This window comes from Cryptomeria japonica, chromosome 10, assembly GCF_030272615.1.
Source record: "Cryptomeria japonica chromosome 10, Sugi_1.0, whole genome shotgun sequence".
Lineage (NCBI taxonomy): Eukaryota > Viridiplantae > Streptophyta > Pinopsida > Cupressales > Cupressaceae > Cryptomeria > Cryptomeria japonica.
In genome coordinates, this window is record NC_081414.1 from 172,478,694 (window position 1) to 172,498,565 (window position 19,872).

At 38.4% G+C, this 19,872-nt stretch overlaps 1 protein-coding gene across 1 annotated transcript in view; it reads left to right on the forward strand.

Annotated features, from left to right (window-relative positions):
- LOC131047648 (thylakoid lumenal 16.5 kDa protein, chloroplastic) overlaps nucleotides 1-19,872 on the forward strand; it is an 82,460-nt gene that overhangs the window by 35,416 nt on the left and 27,172 nt on the right. Inside the window, exon 2 of the mRNA XM_057981437.2 lies at nucleotides 7,294-7,433. Within this exon, the coding sequence (XP_057837420.2) occupies nucleotides 7,294-7,433 (140 nt within the window). The remainder of the gene's footprint in view (nucleotides 1-7,293; nucleotides 7,434-19,872) is intronic.

Here is a 19,872-nt window from a genome sequence, read left to right on the forward strand (position 1 = left end):
TCCCCTCCTCATCCAAAGGGGGTAAATCTGCAGAAGGCACTACACTCTGACCAATGGCTTTCTTAAGCCTAGACACATGAAACACATTGTGCACCCGACTGCCCTCTGGAAGCTCAAGCTCATAGGAGACTTCGCCCACTCTGCGAATCACCCTGTAGGGACCATAAAATCTAGGCTTCAACTTTTCAGCTCCGCTCTTCTTGAGCGATGACTGTCTATATGGTTGTAGCCTCAAGTAAACCATATCCCCTACCTCAAAACTGCGCTCTATTCGGTGCTGATCAGCGTACAATTTCTGTTGATTCTGGGCCTCTTGTATATTCTCCTTGAGCACTTTCAGGATGTCCTGACTATCCTGCAATAAGTTTTTGGCTTTGGGCACTCTGCTGTCCCCCAAAACTAAATCCATGAAGCTAGGTGCGTCATAACCATAGAGTGCCATGAAAGGAGTCATCCTGATGGACATATGATAAGTGGTGTTATAACAATACTCTCCCATATGCAACCATCTGACCCAAGCCTTTTGTTGTGCAGTTACATAGTTCCTCAAATATCCCTCCACCCATTTATTCACAATCTCTGTTTGCCCATCTGTCTGCGGATGATAACTAGTGCTAGGTGTAAGATCTGTACCACACAACCTAAACAACTCCTGCCAAAAAACACTCATAAACTTACTATCCCGATCACTGACAATGAATCTGGGCAACCCATGTAACCTGAATATCTCTCTAAAGAAAAGATCTGCCACCTGTGCTGTTGTGTAAATGGACGGAATAGCAAAGAAGTGAGCGAACTTCGTCAAGCGGTCCACCACCACATAGATGCAATCCCTTCCCTACACTCGTGGTAAACCAGTGATGAAGTCCATCAAAATACTTTCCCATTTCCTATCAGGAATGGGCAAGGGCTGTAATAAACCTGCAGGAAATGTGTGCTCTCCCTTATTCTGTTGACAAACCGCACACTCCCTGACATACCTCTGAACATCATCCTTGAGCCCTCTCCATGAGAACCGCTCTCGGATCTGCCTGTAGGTCTTGAAGATCCCCGGATGCCCAGCTGTGGGTGCGTCATGAAATGCCTTCAGTATCACCTCTCTCAAATGTGATGACGGAATCAAATAAACCTTGTCTTGAACTTTGATCAATCCATCTATCACCTCATAGCGATCATCCTGTATAGTACCTGAAATCAATCCAGAAGCCCAAGCATCTCCGACATACTCTGCTATAATCCGATCTCTCCAATCTCCTGAAATCTCTGCCAGAGCACATAAGTGAGGTCTCTGAGATAAGGCATCAGCCACCACGTTTTTCTTACCTTTGACAAACTCTATGTCAAAGTCATAAGCCTGCAATTTAGTAACCCATTTCTGTTGCCGGTCATTAAGATCACGCTGGTTCATGAAGTATTTAATACTGTTGTGATCAGTTTTGATCACAAAACGCCCACCTACCAAATATGATCGGAATTTGGCCAATGCATGCATTATGGCCAACATCTCCTAGTCATAGACGGAATAACTCCTCTCAACTCCCCGGAGCTTCCTACTCTCAAATGCAATGGGATGCTTCTCCTGCATCAATACTGCTCCAATCCCATCACCCGATGCATCACAATGAAGCTCAAAAGGCTTCATGAAATCTGGTAGAGCTAGAACTGGACATGAAGACATTACCTGCTTGAAATGCTCAAAACACCTCTGTGCTGCCCTTGTCCACACGAAGGCCCCCTTCTTGGTGAGATCTGTCAAACGCGCTACCGTCTGTGAAAAACCCTCAACAAACCTTTTGTAAAATCCGTAAAGACCAAAGAATCCCTTAAGCTGTGTGAGGTTCGTAGGAGTAGGCCAATCAACTATAGCTCTAATCTTTTCAGGGTCTACTCGAACTCCATCTGCACTAATAATATGCCCAAGGTATAGTAATTTTGTCATACCAAACTCACACTTAGACTCCTTGGCATACAAAGACTCTCTCTCTAGGATAGATAATACCTCCTCCAAATGCTGTGAGTGTTCCTTCCAGGTCTTACTGAAGACCAAGATGTCATCAAAGAAGATCAAGACAAATCTCCTCAACTGCTTCCTGAATACCTGGTTCATACAACTCTGAAATGTAGCGGGTGCATTGGTTAGTCCAAATGGCATAACCATAAACTCAAAGTGGCCATAGTGACATCGGAAGGCAGTTTTCTCAATGTCCTCTACCCTCATCCTGATCTAATGGTATCCAGACCGTAAGTCTATTTTGGTGAAAAAGCATGCTCCATGCAATTCATCAATCAACTCATCAATCTGAGGAATGGGATATCTGTTTTTTATTGTTTTCTTATTCAATGCCCTATAATCGATGCACATGCGCATTGTCCCATCCTTCTTCTTTACCAGAACTACAGCTGAAGCAAAGGGGCTTTTGCTAGGCCTGATGTGCCCCATTTCCAACAATTCTTTAATTGCCTTCTCTATCTCATCTTTATGTTTCTTAGGATGACGATAGGGAGTGATCATCACTGGTTTGGCTCCCTCCTCGAGCTCAATAACATGCTCTGCACCCTTGTCTGGAGGAACCCCGTGAGGAATATCACTGAATACCTTGGCATGTCTGTCAAGAATCTCCTGTATATCTGGTGGATGACTCTTCACCCGAGGCTCCGGTGAAGATGGCACAACTAAGCACTCTGTTGCCCACTCTATGTCATCATGCCGAAAAAGTCTCTCCATTCTCCTCAAAGAGACTACCCTTCAACTCCCATCTGAAAGTCCCCTGAGAACAACAGTCCTACCCTCATGCTGAAACCTCATTTCCAACTTCGCTAGGTTGAAAGTGAACTCAACCAGCGATGCCATCCATGTCATACCGAGGATGACGTCGTAATCTCCCATGTCCACAACATAGAAATCATCCTCCAACTCATAGCCATCTCCAAATCTAATGTGAAGATTTGAAACCTTCTGAGTACATAATAGCTTTTGGCCATTAGCCACCATGACTCTAAAACCATCATGCTCCTCTGTCTGTAAGCCTCTCCTGGCTACCAACTGCGTATCTATAAAGTTATGTGTAGCCCCAGTGTCAATGAGAGATATCACTTTCTGCCCCTGGATAGTACCCCTGACCTTAAATGTGATTGCCTTTTGGGCCCCTGTCAAGCGTGCCAACGATCTATCATCCTTAGGAATGCTGCTCTCCTCTATCGTGTTACCCTCATCTGAATCGGAGTGCTGATCCTCCCCCTCTGACTCTGACTCCTCTGCTGAAAAATACTCCATTTGATTTGCCTTAGCCTTGAGAGGGCATTTATGAGATAAGTCCCAAGGCTCTCTACACTGGAAGCACAGTTTCTTCTTTCGAAGTTCATTCAAGGTTTTACTGTCTAGTCCTTTTGATCCTTTTTTGGGTTTGTTATACTCTTTCTGAAATGGTTTTTTGTCTTTGTGCTTGCGGTAGGAAGAATCTGTTGAATGGTATTTTCCTTTGTATACCGAAGGGGCTAAATCTCGTGCCTTTTTAGTTGCTTCTGCTAAGGTGAGTGGATCATGTCCCTTCACCTAACCACGTAATGGATCAGCAAGCCCATCACAAAATAACACCACCAATCTCCTAGGAGAGATATTAGTAACAAGTACAGACAAACGCTAAAACTTGGCGATGTAAGCATCCACATAACCTGACTGTTTTAACTGTGCTAGCTCCTTGAAATGTAACTCGGGATCCCTAGTGTCAAATCTCTCAATCAATCTTTCTGTGAATTCCTCATTGGATGTAATCTGATTATGCCCCAGAGTCACCATGCCATGATGCCACCATTCATGCGCAACGCCGTCCAAATGCATAGCCGCATACTTGATAGCCTCCTCCTCAGGCATAGGATTTAGCTGCAAGTATGTATCTACCTTCTGCACCCAAGCTCGTGCGGTCATCTTCCCTGAAGCATCATAATAAGGCAAAGAAAGTTTTCCAACTTTCTTTCTCAGCTCAAAATTCTGATTCCTCCCTCCTGCTCTAGGCATATGTCTCATCCTCAAGTCCATATAATCTCTGAGGGAAATATCTGCCTGAAACTCGGGTCCACTGGCCTCCCAGTCCCTCCTGAACTGACCCTGTAACTCAGTAATCTGCAGTTCGTTCACTGGTTGAACCGAATCCCTAGGTGGGAAGGTGGGTAGAAGAGGTCTCGAGCTCGCTGTTCGAGCTGGGCATGCAACGTGTCTAAAGTTATCTGCCTCACTCCCATTGTTGCCATGTCCATTATTACCATTAATGTTATTCTCAGGGCCATTGTTGTTGCCTCGGCCTCCATTATTATCATTGCCCCTATTGTTATCGTTTCCCCCATTGTTATTGTTTCCATTGTTGGCATCACCTAGATTAATATTGACGCCCATCTGTCTAGCCATAAGCTGCAACATCATGTCCATTCGCCTATTCTGCTCCTGCTGCATACGCTGCCCTTGCTCTAACGTACCCAGTAATTGTCTGAACATTACCTCCCCCTGATCTGGACCGGTATTCCTATCATCTCGGTCACCCATACTGCTGTCCTGATCAAAGAATATCTCCTCTATGTCTGTATGACTGGATTCTATGTCCACCTGCACGAATGAACTAGACTGCTTGCTCTGTGAGTTCAAATTTCTGTTTTGTCTTGCTTTGGTATGGCGGAAGTTATAAGGCCCCTGTTGCATGCTTAAACATACATGCTTAGCATGTTTTTTAATTCATTAATTTCTGATTTTAGTGTTTTGATATTTCGTCAAACACTTTTCCCTCTATCTGGTTGTTCCAAAGTCTCTGTAAGACCTCCACAGGATGGCAGGATTTATGGCTTTGATACCACTATAATGGACACCCCGGAATGCCCAAAAACCATACCAATTGCTGCTAGGAATTTTATCAAACAGTTTGCATCCAACTCCTTATTTCTCCGTTTAATGTTTTAAATTCCCTTATGGCTCCAGAAATGAAATGTTGGTTTGTTTTACATGGAATTGAAATCACAGAATATGGACAAGAATGAAACTACAATAATATGCAAACTGAAAATTGAACTACTGCTGATAAGATGTTATTTTCAGATTTTAATAAAATCAAATACATGGCAGATTATCAACTCACTAATTATTCCAGCATTATTGACATAATACTCCAGCAATCATTTTCAATCTTGCTGCTACAGTGACATGAATAGTACCCACGTGAATAGTAACTACGTGAATAGTAACTGCGTGAATAGTAACTGCGTGAATAGTACCTGCGTGAATAGTGTTGCAGCAATATTAATTTGTCTTCAACAGGTCCAATATCTTCATAAAATCATCTCCTCAAAATGGCATAAGCATCGGACAAGTAGGGAAGAAGATATGAACAAACATTAAATCTGCCTGTAGCTGGAAATGCACCCAATCTGCCTGATAATGAAACTGATAGCAATGGATTCCAAAGGCCAAACCCTAGGGGAATGACGTCTAGAATGTCACAAGAGAGGATAGACGTCCTCTAATGCCAAGAACGGATTTGCAACTCACACATACCAATTCTTCTCATATTCAACATATCTAATGAAGCCACAAACGCTTTCTTTTATTCTTTTTCCAAGGGTCCACTCAACTCTCATGGGCAATGTGGGATAAAAGATGAGCAATATAAAACATATATTAAAATATTCACTTATGTCTCCCTTGGGTACAGATCCCCATAAAATAAATATTAGAGTAACACTTTAATATTTTACAATTAAATTAAATGTTACTTTAATAAAACTTCAGGCATTAAAATGTATTAGCAATCGGACTCCGAATAATGCGAGTGATAGCTCGTCGGAAAGCTCTCACCGAGGAGTATCAAATCCAAACACCAAAACTGGCCTTCACTATGTCCTGCTGACTTACTAAAAATAGTAAGTATGCCTAAAACTGAGTAAATCAACTTCGTTTTGGCCCAAACTGGAAATGACTAGGCCAAAACACTCCAGGATCCCCTTAAACCCTTCGTTAGCCCTCGGGACCATGTAGAACAAGGCTAACGCACAGACACTTGGTCAACTGCTAAAGTGGGGACATTACAGTATCTTTGTTGTTTTGTGTTTGTAGAATAATTTTTTGAGTCAATGTATGTCTATTTATTGCTTTTTTATCAAATTTATCTAAATCGCATGTTTGTTTACCCCATAGACTAGGGTTGACACCATACAAATATTTTATCTTTCTATCGTTGCTTTTAGATTCCTGAGGTTATTAGGATTTAACAATAATCTTTTTATCATCTTTATCTCTTTCTGTTTGTGGAGTTTGGAAAACCAAACTGGGGGTTTGACTGAGACAATCCCCTAAACAATTGCAACCATTTTTCCTGTCTTTGCATGTGTGTAGGTTTCGATGCTTCTGATACCTAAAACGAACATTCTGGAGAATTTTGAGCTAACTATGGAAGGAAGACGGCGTGATACAAGGATGTCCATGCTACATGTTGGTGTCCTAGGCCAAGAGCTCCTATATCCAATGCTAGGTTCCTCTGTGTCTGTGTTTTCTTTTCCAGTGAGAAATGTATTTTTATTTATCTCCGCGTTCAGTATAAATCAATTTGATTTCTTTCCTTTTACTAGTTAGTTAAAATTAAGCTCTTTCTTTCAGTTTAAATTATCTTTATCATTCCTTTAAGAGCATTTCTGCATAAAAATAGTAGTATAATATTTGTTATCTTGAGGTAATATAAGGATTTGTTGTTTATATTAGTTATCTTCTTCATGCATCAAATTCATTATATTACAAATCATTAATAAATAATAAAGTATGAAAACTAGGATTCAAGGTTTATGACACCTTTCCCAATAATACCTGCCAATATGATTGTATTTGTTACCAAATTTGTATTATCTACCAACATGTCTTTTTTCAATTTGGAATTACACTATCTAGACTAATGCTAGTTTGCCACTTGAAATTCTAAAAATAACTCACTTTAACCAAGTTTATATTTAAACTCACTTTAACTCTATTTGTCAATTTTCTTCAATCTCACATTTTTAGTTTTCTTATGTTTTATCTTTTAACCAAAAGGTTGAGAAAATACTCGGAAAAAGATTTGCTTACATATTGTATCAATAAATTCTTTTCTAGTTGAATTTCCAAGTTGTACTTGTGTTACATTGATGTGGTGTCACTTTTTCCTTAACATTTTATGCTTTGTCCCATATGTGGGAACAATGTGCTGGTTTATATCTCCTACTAGTTTTGCAAGTAATTTCAAGAACAAGTTCTGACTAATATAAAACAATACTTGGGGGCTAAAGCCTATGTGCAGGATGCAGTTTACAAACTGAGTGAAGTAGGCCAAGCATTAGACAAGAATGATTTCACAAGTGCAAAACGGGTTCTTGGTAAAAGTCTTGATACAAAATGGATTGTGAATATTAAGGAAGCATTTACAAAGGTAGTTTTCTCTTGCTGATCATTTAATGGTCAAGCTTTTTTGGTAGTTGCATCTAGAAATGTGTTTTGGAATATATTTATAATATCATAGTAATAACTTAAGTTTTAAATTAATTGTTTATTGAATATCTATGTTTTTTCTTATTGTATCCATGTTTCATCTTCCAATGAGGAGATTACCACATGTAAGGCTTAGTAACTTATCTGGATAAGATGTTACCAAATTTCATTTTGTAGAACAGTCCCTTTAGAATGGTAAGTTTGACAAGCCTATATGATTTCAAGTAGGCATTTTTTTGAGGAAGCTAGCTTATTGAAATAAAGTTTTTTTAAATAACTACTAGGCTCTTTAATGTTTACAAAGAAGGATGAATTGCATTGTTGAAGTGTAGATATATCTTAAATGAATGCTCATCATACTTAGATTATGTAACATATCTATATGGTATGAGTCCATTGGAATTACCTACAAAAGGAGTAATAGATCTTCTAGAAATTATCATGTACGAGTGTTAGTATAAACGAGGAAAAGAAACAATAGAAAAAGGCTTGTCTCTCATAGAGAGAGCACATCTATTTACAGATCTAGAAACTTACTATGAGAGCTACCACAACTACATTAATGATTGTAGAACCAACTCATTAATAAACTGCATCAACAACAACAATCTTATTTAATGAATTTCAGCTAATCACTTAATATATCATATATAAGAGTTAGCATCCACTTTATTAGATTATTACTATTATTATTATAATATATTTTAATGCCTTGCCTTAATGATTAAACAAAAAATAGTACCAAGTTTGAGAAGTGCAAACCTAAAAAGAAATGTCTTCGCAATCCACTAGTTGCCAAATATATGATGATGAAGCTTCATGTGTTTGGTCCAAGCGTGATATATTGGATTCTTTACAAACTTTAATAGTCTTTAATTATCATAGAAAAGTGGAGTATGAGTATGTTGAAGAATTTGAAGATAAGCCAAATTTCTATCTAACCAAACCATTTTGCAACTGGCTCTAATAGCTGTTTAATATTCAACTTTATTGAAGATACAGCTATGGTTTGTTTAAGCTTACTAAGCCATGAAACCACTTCTTAACTTAGGGAGAAGATGTACCAGATTGTAGACAGCTGAATATCAGCTAAACTTGCACAATTTGAGTTTGTGTATCCAATCAAACCAAAAGCTTCTACCCTCTGACAAATAATGCCAAAGTCAAGAGAACCTTTTACATGTTGCAAAACTCAGTTTGCAACTGTTCAGTGAGAGAGCTTTGGTTTTTACAAAAATCAAAAGTGATAGCTAACAACAAAGCAAATGTCTGGTTTGGTGGTTGTAAGATTTATCTAGCTGTTTTTATTGACAGTTTTGCATTCTTGTGCAGTTGATTGTATACAAACAACCATATATAAGAATAACTGTCTGCACCAGCATTATCACACGGTCAAATATCATTATATTCAGGTTATAACTGTTTGATCTTTATTTAGATATCAGAAGTAATCTCTGTTTATTAACCTATACAAGTTACTTGAAGAATGAAAATTTTCAAATATTGTTAATAAACACCACAAAATCGGCATGCCCTTCAACTATTTGATGAAATGTCCCTGCATTGGCCTTGAATGCTAAGTATTTGTTAAAATGCTCAAGAAGCTAAAAGTTAAAAAGCAGCGGTTGATTGTTGAGATTAAGAAATATTGAAGCTTTTTACTTGATTGCAAATTGTTTGACAAAATGTTTGAAAGTGAAAAATCAGAAAATTAGAAAGTTTGTTTGAAATTTGTTTTGAGGGTGGACATTACAGTATTATCAGAGCAGGTTTTTTCTACCAGCCTGTTGGGTAGTGGTTGCTTTTAGCAATTCAACAGCAGCATGACAGAGTTTCACTGTTTGTTTGTCAATTTCAGTGGCTTCATTTCAGCACCACTTTTTGTCAGTTGCTACAACAGAACTGAAAATATGTCTACTACATTGATAAGTCTTTGTGTGAGTTGATGCAAGAACCGCTTAATCTGATGGAGGATCCAGACATTAAATGGAAGTATCGAAAGATAGTTGCGAAACCCAAACATATGGAACCAAAACTGAATGATGATGAATCTGAAATTTCAAAAGCAACTTTAGCCTTTCTAAAGAAGATAATTTAGAGCATCCTTGTGAAGGAGTGTTAGATCATGGAGAATATCGGCCTAAACAAAATGTTAAAGGTAACTTTTAAGTTTTTGATAATCTACTCTTCGAGATGAAAGAAAAGATATCTTATGATAACCCACTTTATGAGGTAGAGTACCAAGATGATCTTGTTGAGAGACGTGCAGGAGAAAGGTGCCTCGCTTGATATCAATGATGGTTTGGAGCACATTAAAATTTTCAAATCAGCAACTGTTGATAAGCATTTTGATGATGCTAATTCAGTCTATGAGCAGGGTGTTACAAAACATGAAACATACAGGTTGGATTCACAAAAAGACTTTGTTGGAGAGTATGCACTTGAGAAAAAGGTTGGGTTTTGTTGACGTGTATTTTGTACACTATCAAACACAGAATAAAATACCTAAAGGTACCTTATCCTCTCTTGAGTAAAGCCTCTGATTGCTGAAGATATCGCGAAAAAGGATCAATCAGGATGACTCCAAGGTTCTTGTATGTAGGGTCTCTACGTGTGGATAAGCTCTTTGTGGTATGATGTGATTTGCTGGAATCACAAGGGGACTTACATTTGATGCCTGAACTTCTGATTTGCTTTGAATTTTGCTGGCCACGGGATTTTACTGGCTTAGATTTGAAAAAATGAAAAAAGGATGAGGGCGAAGAGAAGATCTAATCCTAATACTAAGAATGTAGGAGCAATGATTTGATTTTTGATGAAACTCTAACTAGGTCTTGTTTTGACATCAATGGACCATCTCCACAAGGCTAGTGCGATCTTCTAAGGGAAGCTTTATGATGTTCAAATCATCACCGCAGGCATAGACACCATCAAGTTGATGCATATCAATGAAGAAGCGACAAATTGAAATTGAGCTTAAGCTGAATGATTCCAGTTGACTACACAAGGCAAGTTTGCAATCAACAAACTGCTAGTAGTATGGATATACGAATTCCACCATTAATCAATCGCATTTCCTCCATTCATCTAATCATCTACCATCTAGGATTGAAGACTCAACAAGAAACCATGCAAATTGCAAGAAACGACACACTTCACCATTACTTCAATGAAAATGGAGTTTGTTTACAATCAATGGCAACAATTTCTTGCCTTGTCCTCCTATTCTACTCTAATTACTATTCTATCAATTTCTAACTACTCTCTATCTACTAACTGCTTTCTATTATTTACAACTCTCTCTAATAATTATTTCTCATTAGCCTTTACAAATGAAATGCCAGGGCTTATATAGTGCCCTCAATACAATTCGATGGCTTAGATCCATTCGAGATCAATGGCCAAGATTTTACAATGAAAACCCTAATTAGGGTTTGTTACAACCATTACATAATATTTAATGTTTGACCAATGATAAAATTGTATTGCTTGGACACTTGTCCTCTCTGGAAAAAACGACCAATGGATAGCTGGGGTAGGTACATCGGAGTTTGTGCCACCTTCCATGAGTTAGGTACATCGAATCTGGACATGCTGAGGTGGACCACACTGACTGGATGAGCGATGACTAGGATGCCACCTCATTTGACACTTGGAACTTGGTAGATATTCAACTTGATGTTGTTGAGAAGCTAGCTTTAATTAATTTTTGTTCTAACTCCTTTTGTCCTTGATGTGCAAGACGATTGATGTACCTTGCCTTGGAATGCTGGATTTGGAAGAGGTCGCCCTTGTCCTGGCTTGATCGTCCCGGCGAAGACCGTCCTTGATCCGGCTTGATTTTCCTTGATGAGATCTCCATTTGATGCCTACACAACATTTCAAAATTAGCAACATGATTTTGCAATGAATAACTAGATTAGAGATTAAATTTAGGAAACTTCCTAATAAGTCCTTGAGTTATCATTTCCTAAACGACGATTGAGCTACTGGAATTCAAAATTTCAAAATTTAAGGCTATGACGATCAAAATTCGAAATTAAAACAAGGGATCTTGTCATACCTTACTTGAGAGTTTAACTCTAAAATGCAAAACAAAGGAATTCGCCTAGGCACAAATCAAAATTTGATGGCTTCAACGTGATCTCTCTCCAAATGAACGTCCACTTTAGCAATTCGCCACCTTGAGGGAGGAGTCTTCAATGTAGTCTTTGGCAAGTTCGCCCCACTTTAACTTCAAGTTCGCACTCCCTTTGCTAAACTCGCACTTCTCCTTTATGAAATTCACTCCTTGCAAATACAAATCGCACCTCTCTTTGTCTTCTCCAAATCGCATATGAATGAAGGTGAAATGATGATTTGAAAATGAAATTATCACCTTCCCTTTATAGGCGCTTACCCCATGCATTACCTTAGGCCGACTTTTGCAAAATAAGGTAATTAAAAGCAACTTAAAGGCCGACCTTTGTAAAATGAAACAAATTTTAAATCAAGCGCCCCATTTTATTTATAATTAATTAATTTAATGCCTATAATTTTAAATAAACTTGATTTTTAAAAGGCAAAAATTAATTAATAAAGACCCATGCGCTAATGTTAAATGCTAACTTTAATTGGATTTCAAATTTATCGATTTTTTCCTAGCATTTAATAAATCTAAAGAATGTTTTAGCGCCAAATTTGGAAGAGGTAAGGACACAAACCTATCGCTCTGGTCCCTGACTAAGGGACAGGAGCGAATTTCATGCTCTGGCCAACATTTGCTATCTCTCAAGCTTTACTCCTTGTTCATCACCTTGCAAATGATATCCTTGATCTTGCGAACCTTGACTTTGACGTGATCTTGAAGGAAAACGAATGATTTAATGAAAATCGCCCTAGTCCCTTGATGAGGGACAGGAGCGATATAGCTTCCTTGTTCAAATTGATAGTCTTTTGACGTTTGAAACCTTTGCATATCATCATCTTAAGACGCCTTAGACCCTGTGCAACCATGTACAATCTTGACTTGGCATGAATTTTGAATGAATTGGCAAATATGGTGGATATCGCCCTGGTCCCTGCCTGAGGGATAGGAGCGAACTTCAATGTCCTAGGCTCATGCTTGCTTTCATCAACTTGCCATTGCTTTCATAATGTAGAATGAGGTCCCTTTGATCCCCTTGGACACTTGATGCTTGTTAAACCTTCAAAATCTAGGCCCTTATGAAAATTTCGCTCTGGTCCCTGCCTGAGGGACAGGAGCGAACTTGGACACTTGATGTAATTCTTTCAATATTGGCGACCTTTGATACTTCGTTCTTCATTAAGACGCTTCAAAATGTCCTTGCCACCTTTCACCTTGACTTGGAGTGGTTTTAAACTTGGAGGAAAGGCACATAACTAAGATATCGCCCTGGTCCCTTGATGAGGGACAGGAGCGAATTTGTACTTTCAAGCTCAACTACACTTTGCCATCTTCAAAAATTATCTTCAATGGTCTTGTTGCGCCCCATCTTATTCATCTTTGGCTTGGAAATCATTCAAACTTGGCAAGAAATTCATCTAAGACAAAAATCGCTCTGGTCCTTCAATGAGGGACAGGAGCGCCCAGGCCAATATAGGTCTCATTTGGTGTCCTTCAATCTTCAATTTTGTCTTCAACGAATCCGTTACATCGTCCTTGCTTGCCTCAAACTTTAAACTTGCTTGCTTTTTGCCCAAAACATGCCTCATGAAGAATTTCGCTCTGGTCCTTGGGAGAGGGACGGGAGCTATCACTGAACTTCGCCCTGGTCCCTGACTGAGGGACAGGAGCGATTTTTCATTTTGGTCCATTTTTCTTTCACGAAGGCACTTCAAGTTATATTCAACTGATGAAATGTATCCCCTTTGACCCCCTCAAATCGCGAAACCACTTAAATCTTGCAAGGATAATGCGAAATTGGAATTCAAGCTCCAGTCCTTCAGTGAGGGACAGGAGCGATTTTTTCCCTCCAGGCCCAAATGCTTCACTTTTCACCATGAAATGTCTTTGCTAGGGAAGATATCATCCTGCCTCATGCTATGAATAAAAGTTAATGTCCAAAAAAAGTTTAAAATTGTGCATATAAAGAAAATCGCTCTGGTCCTTCAGTGAGGGACAGGAGCGAAATTACCCTTCTAGACAAAACTCTATCATTTCATTGTTTTTGATCAAGTCTGGATGCTCTATCATGTTCATTTTGTCCTTCACCATGCCTTTGATGTCTTAATTCGTCCAAACAAGGTCAGGAATGGCTCAAATAAGTATTATCGCCCTGGTCCCTGACTAAGGGACAGGAGCGTTTCGCCTTGGTCCTCCTGGGAGGGACAGGAGCGAAATTCGCTCTGGATCCTCAGTGAAGGACAGGAGCGAAATTTGACTTTTCGAACTCTCTATCAGGATAATTTTTATGGAATATAACATTTAAGTATAAGAATTTAAGTTATATTCCATATATACTTTCAGGATGTTTGAGAGTGGTTTCAGACCTCCAGGAGTTATATTCCAAAATCTAGCTTTTTGAGGTTTTTCAGTTTCCAGACTTAGTCAAATTTCAGGATCAGGACATTCCAGACTTAGCCAAATTTTAGGATCAGGACATTCAGACTTAACCAAATTTTCAGGACATTCCAGACTTAGCCAAATTTCAGGACTAGGGCATCACTTAAGTAGGACTTGCTACCCTATTGATCACCTGGGCGACACTCAAAATGCAAAGGCTAGCTAACAAAACCCTAAAAGACCAAAAAAACAAACCCTAAAAAACAAAAAACATGGGTCCCCATTTGCAATGGGGCGATGTGTGAAAACGTCACAACAGGTTTGAGCTTGTTGCAACTTTTAGATCAACAATTAAAGGTAAGCAATTTGACCATCTTTTGGTTTATAATCCAATGCATGAAGGTAATCATGAGAGCAGAGGATTGATGATTTGTATTTTGCCATTACAAAGTTGTTTTCATCAAATGATGTATCATAAGAAAGGTGAAAAAAGCATGCATGCTACACATAAGGGTATGGGATCTGGGGACTCCATTAAGAAATTGGGTTTCAACAATTAAGGGCTGTCCTCCATGCAAGAATCGCAGTTTTGCAAGTTAACACATCAGTTGTTCTCTCATCTTGTTATGGCATCGAGGTCACATTGTGCCAGTATTGCATGAAAAGTGACGCTGCATTTGATATAAGTGACCTTAAAGCAACAGGACATGAAGGAGTTTTTATAGTTGGTTGTGGAGAATTTTTGGGGGTTGGATCATTTCAGCAATCCATGGTTAGATAAGAGGGTAACTATAATCGAGAATTTTGCAAATTCAAGTTTGGTTACATTATTCGAGGCATTGCTTGTGAGAGAATGATTTTGTCATGTTACAAATCTTTGGGGCTACCATTAATGATGTTCTTATCAAGAAATTATAACCTCCCTACTCTCGATCATGTTATTAATTTTGAATGAGTATGAAGTTTTCACATGGGATACTTTGATGCGTGAAGACTTCATAGTTCATACTCTTGAAGACACCACCACTAGATGACACTTGGAATGAAATCATGATATGCAATATTATGGATTTAGCTACTTCACTATGGAACATTTTTGCCAAGTTTCAGCAACTGCGTATATTGGAGGTTTATGATGACAAAGGGACTATTTTATGTCTATGGGACAAAATTTCAGATCTGGTGCAGCTGTCATCCTTTCAATCAGCCATGACATGATTTTAGTCACTTGCATATAGGTGGATTGGCAAGTTTTTCTAGTCAAGGAATGGAGAATTTATTGGTTGGAGTTTACTGATAAAGAATTTCCTGTCTTTGAAGGAGTGTTTCCAATCATTTCTATGCACACATATCCTATGCACATTAGAATAATTCATTATTGCAGTTGCTGTCTCAGTTCCACATTGCTAATTTTGATGAAATTAGCCAATGAGATGACTTGTTTTGAGGACTAAAGTAATATGATTGACTTTGATGGACAAGCTAATGAGCACATGTCATAAGGTGATTGATGAGTTTTATGAGATGTCATTAGTAGGAGGCATTGCCTTGTTGATATGCTAGATTTCATAACTAGGCATGAGATGATGTTTGTGGAACCAAGCTACATATAAGATATGGCATCTCATGATAATACTACCATCCCTTGCATCATGAAGACATCACTTCTTGTGATCTCTTTGGTAGGACACAATGTATGTAGGGACTTTGATATCATGTTGAGTTCGCATAGGTTGTATCCTATTGAACATATGTTTACAAGAACCATGAGATTACCTACTGGGAAGATACTTCATTATTATGATAATGTTTGGTTTGTGTTGGTCACTCTCTTGAAGAGGATGTTGAATGAGAAATCCATGATTTCCAATTTCCAATCTGCTGAACTTCATTCATTATTAGTGGATGAACAATTACATTCATTTTTAGTCATGGTTCAGTTGTTTCTAACTTCCACATTGATGATGTCTGTTGCAGTCATTTCATGTTACTAACTCTCATATTTTCAGATGTCGCATTCATGGTTGCAACTGATTTCATAAATTTGTGTGCATGGGATTGTCATTATATCACTTGGAGATTGAGTACTATTGAGGTGTTATCAGTTATAACAGTGAAAGCTTTCCCATGATAGTTATGAATTCAATTTTTTAGTTGTAACACTGCTGTCATCATTTGTACCAGCCATTTAATAGGGGTATTTGTGATTGTTGTTCCTAACTTGATGAGAGATGTTGTTCCCTCTGCCTTTGTATGTATGGTGATATAAAAATTCAGGTGTGATGTCCCCAATTTTAGTAAATTGACTAAATTAAGTTAATTAATTAAGTGGTCCTAAATTTTAAATAATATCATAAGGACTTATTTAATTAATTAATTTAATTATTAAATGAAGGGGCCCAAATTAGTAAAACAAAAAACTATTGTCGGCTTGCTTGTAACCCTTCGGGAAACTTCCCAGAGCTCTTTATAAGGCCAAGTTTGGCATAGTTGCAGGTAGGGTAAATTTGATGTTTTCTTTGTATTTGCGAATTCCGATTGGAGTTCCATTCTGTTGCAGTTTCGGAGGTGCAAGATCCTCCCTACTTTGTATTTGCAGTTTCGGTGGGAGTACCTCCTCACCCTACTCCGCTCTACTCTCAGTCCGAGATTATTGTAATCTGGAGTGCTATCATTATTGAATCTAAATTTCTACTTGCACGTCTAGTGTGTTCATTCTTGTGCCAAATTGTGTTAATCTGATTATATTGTCTACCGTGCACTACACGACATAATATTTTTGTGTTTCCCTTCGCATCTTAATACTGGAGTTGTCCGTATGCGAAGGAAAGTAGTTGGTGGTGAATTGGCAACTGTATTCATTTCATGGAGGGAAGGGAACTGATGACATATGGCCTCTAGACTGTATGCTGGGTTGAAGGAAGTGACCGTACAATCACATTCTTGCCGTATGGGCAGCATAACACCACCGTACGGTGGCTCGACTGTGTTGTGGACCCACACCAAACCATACGGACCGAAGGGGTTTGACCTGCGTATGACTGTTGACCGTACATACTGTACGGTTGATGGTTCCGCCGTTCAGCCCTTGGTGTATCAGCCATTTGGACCGTATGCCTTTCTCTGTGGCCTTCGCATCTTGTCGGGGGAAATTAGAAGTTTGTGAGCTGATTGGTTCAGGTATATTACATCGGGATCTAGGAATATACATGATTGATGAAATTGCTTCATAGTTGTTAGTTAAGAGATTTCATCTTCCCAAAATAACTCTAAAGATGACTCCCTATGCCCAAACTGAAAGACAAATCATAACTCGCAGTTGGAGGAATTGTTATTTAGCAATCTTCCTTTGAATTTTAGGTACAACTCCTTTTGTATAATCAAAATTTGGGTTTTTGCATATATGAATTTAGATGTACTTTTAACCAGAAAGTAGTGAAGGAGACTAACACTTGTTCATCACCATGAAACAAATGTGGAAATGAGACTTGAAACTATTTATAACTTACAAATAATCATTAAAAAAAGGTCTCAGGCTTCCAGCACAATCATCAACTCATAGATCGGTAACTAATGTATAGATAGATGGACTGACAAATTTTTAAAACACCAACTGAAATCCTGAAAGTATAGATAATCTTTCATGTAAACATAGGCACTTCAAAGAGGACTACATTCCGATTGCATGCACTCAAAGATTTATAACAAGCATAAACAGCCTCTAACTTCAATGCACACAAACATAAAAGCTCAGAATTCCAACCAGATTAAATTGATCTTGAAATTTTTTATTGATTCACACTCATATGTCAAAGCATAAGGGGAATAAAAAAAATGCAAGACTTTTGCATAGTCTATTCCATGCATATATAAGGTTTAAAGCTTGTAAATGTCTAAACTTCTTGAAAACCGATTCTTGTAAAGTATTGTTACAAAATAACTGAAAAAGTCCTTAAAAACATTAAACAGAGATCATAATAACAAGGGATCTAAACAACGCCCTAAGTCTGAGATGGTAACTCTTTAACTTTTGTGCTAGCACGTCTTGTCGGTGGCTGCTTAACTTGCCAATCTTTGTATTCTTCCAATGCTCTCGAGACAGGTGGAATCTCCTATTCACAGGGAATGTACACATTGCTCATTCTTAACGCCCATTATGCTTTCTCTTTCCTGATTTTCTCACTCTTGGTTAAGAATGTTCTATCATGATTGGCACACCAAGTTAAGGAAGCATCTATCCTGGCTAATTTGCCATATTTCTTGGTCGAAGGTCTTCAGATCTAACAGAACATTGATGTTATTCTAGAACTCTATTTTGAGCTCTTCGATTGTAGTGCTTCCAGAATTATCCTCCTTGATTTGGCATCCATTGTCGGAGAATTCTTGTATGATCTGTACGATCATCTTGTTACCTTCTTTTAGCAGTTTGCCTTGCTCTCGAAGGTTTTGTTGCAAGAAAGTGCACTTACATTTGTGATTCTCAATCCATATAGCAGTAGGGGTTTTCTGAACGTCAAAAATAATTTTCTCTGCTGCTGCAACCTCTAGATCCATATCCATAATTTCCTGAAGTTGTTCAATGATCTGCACATATGAGGTTTCTTTCTTTTTTGTATTGCTCATCTCCATGGAAACTGCATTTTTGGCCAAAACAAGTTCATTGAAGGCTTTACACATATTATCAATGAATGGGATCCCTTTAACTTTAATTCCTTCAATCCACTTTTGAGCCATTTGACCAAAATGACTATCGATTTGCACTTTCACCAACAATTCTTTATTAGTATCAGATTTCAGATCTAAAATATTCTCAGAGGAATTGGATGCTTGAGAAGAGGGACCCAATAAAGACTTTAAACAATTAGATAATGTATTTACAAGTGCTTTTGAATCTTCCTTGTCAAGCTTGTCCCTTTCAGACCTTTCCATTAATTTGATGGTAGACACTTGAAAATTGTGCAACTTATCATCTCTGCTTGGGGGGCCCATGTCAATGTGAGTTTACTAAAGTTAGCAACTGTAGCTTGACTTGAATCTTCCTGTGTCATTGGCTGAGCGATTTCTAAGAAAAGATGATCAGAGTTATCATCTTCTACAATGTGTGAGGTGACCTTAATCTTTTTGGACTTAGGTGCAGAGGGGGCTGCAATATTTGAGCAATAGTATCCTAAGGAGGCAGCTTGGTAGATTCTATTTTCCTGGATAGAGATACATCCAGCCAGGTGGGAGAAAGCAAAGTTTGCAAGGCACTCTCCATGGAATCAGGAGTGAACAACAGGGTTTTTTTTATTGGGGGAATTCTATCCACATTCTAAAAATTGAAAGGAAAGGATGTTTTGGACTTCCTCTATTAGGGTTTCCCATAGTGTTAGTTCACCTGTAGCACTTTGTTGTTCTATTTTTGAAGCTATTCCCTTCCCTTTATGAGTATCCTTGTTTTGTTCCTCTGTATCATCTCCTTTCTCTATCTCTATGTCCCCTTTTCCGACATTGGGCAGGGAACCTTCTCCACATGTGTTTTCAGGCAACTTTTCCTTCTGTGGTGACTCCTTATCACCCTCATCAACACCTGGATCATCTGATGGAATTATATGAATGACCAAAGCAAAAGAAGAGACTTTCACATTCTTGATACTGCCTTGGCATGTAGCCCTTTTAGACTTCTTTGCTACCCAAATCTGAGTTCTTTTCAGAACTTCGGCTGTTCTTGTCTCCCAATCTCCTAACTCAGGTTGATTCTAATTAATACGATCCGAGGGTTGCATTTGGACAGTGGAAGTATAGGTCAGGTCTATCAAATCAGAATTATCATCTATGATGCTTCTGACATCCAACCTAACTGGTAGTATACAATTTGCTCTAAGCTCAGTCTCAT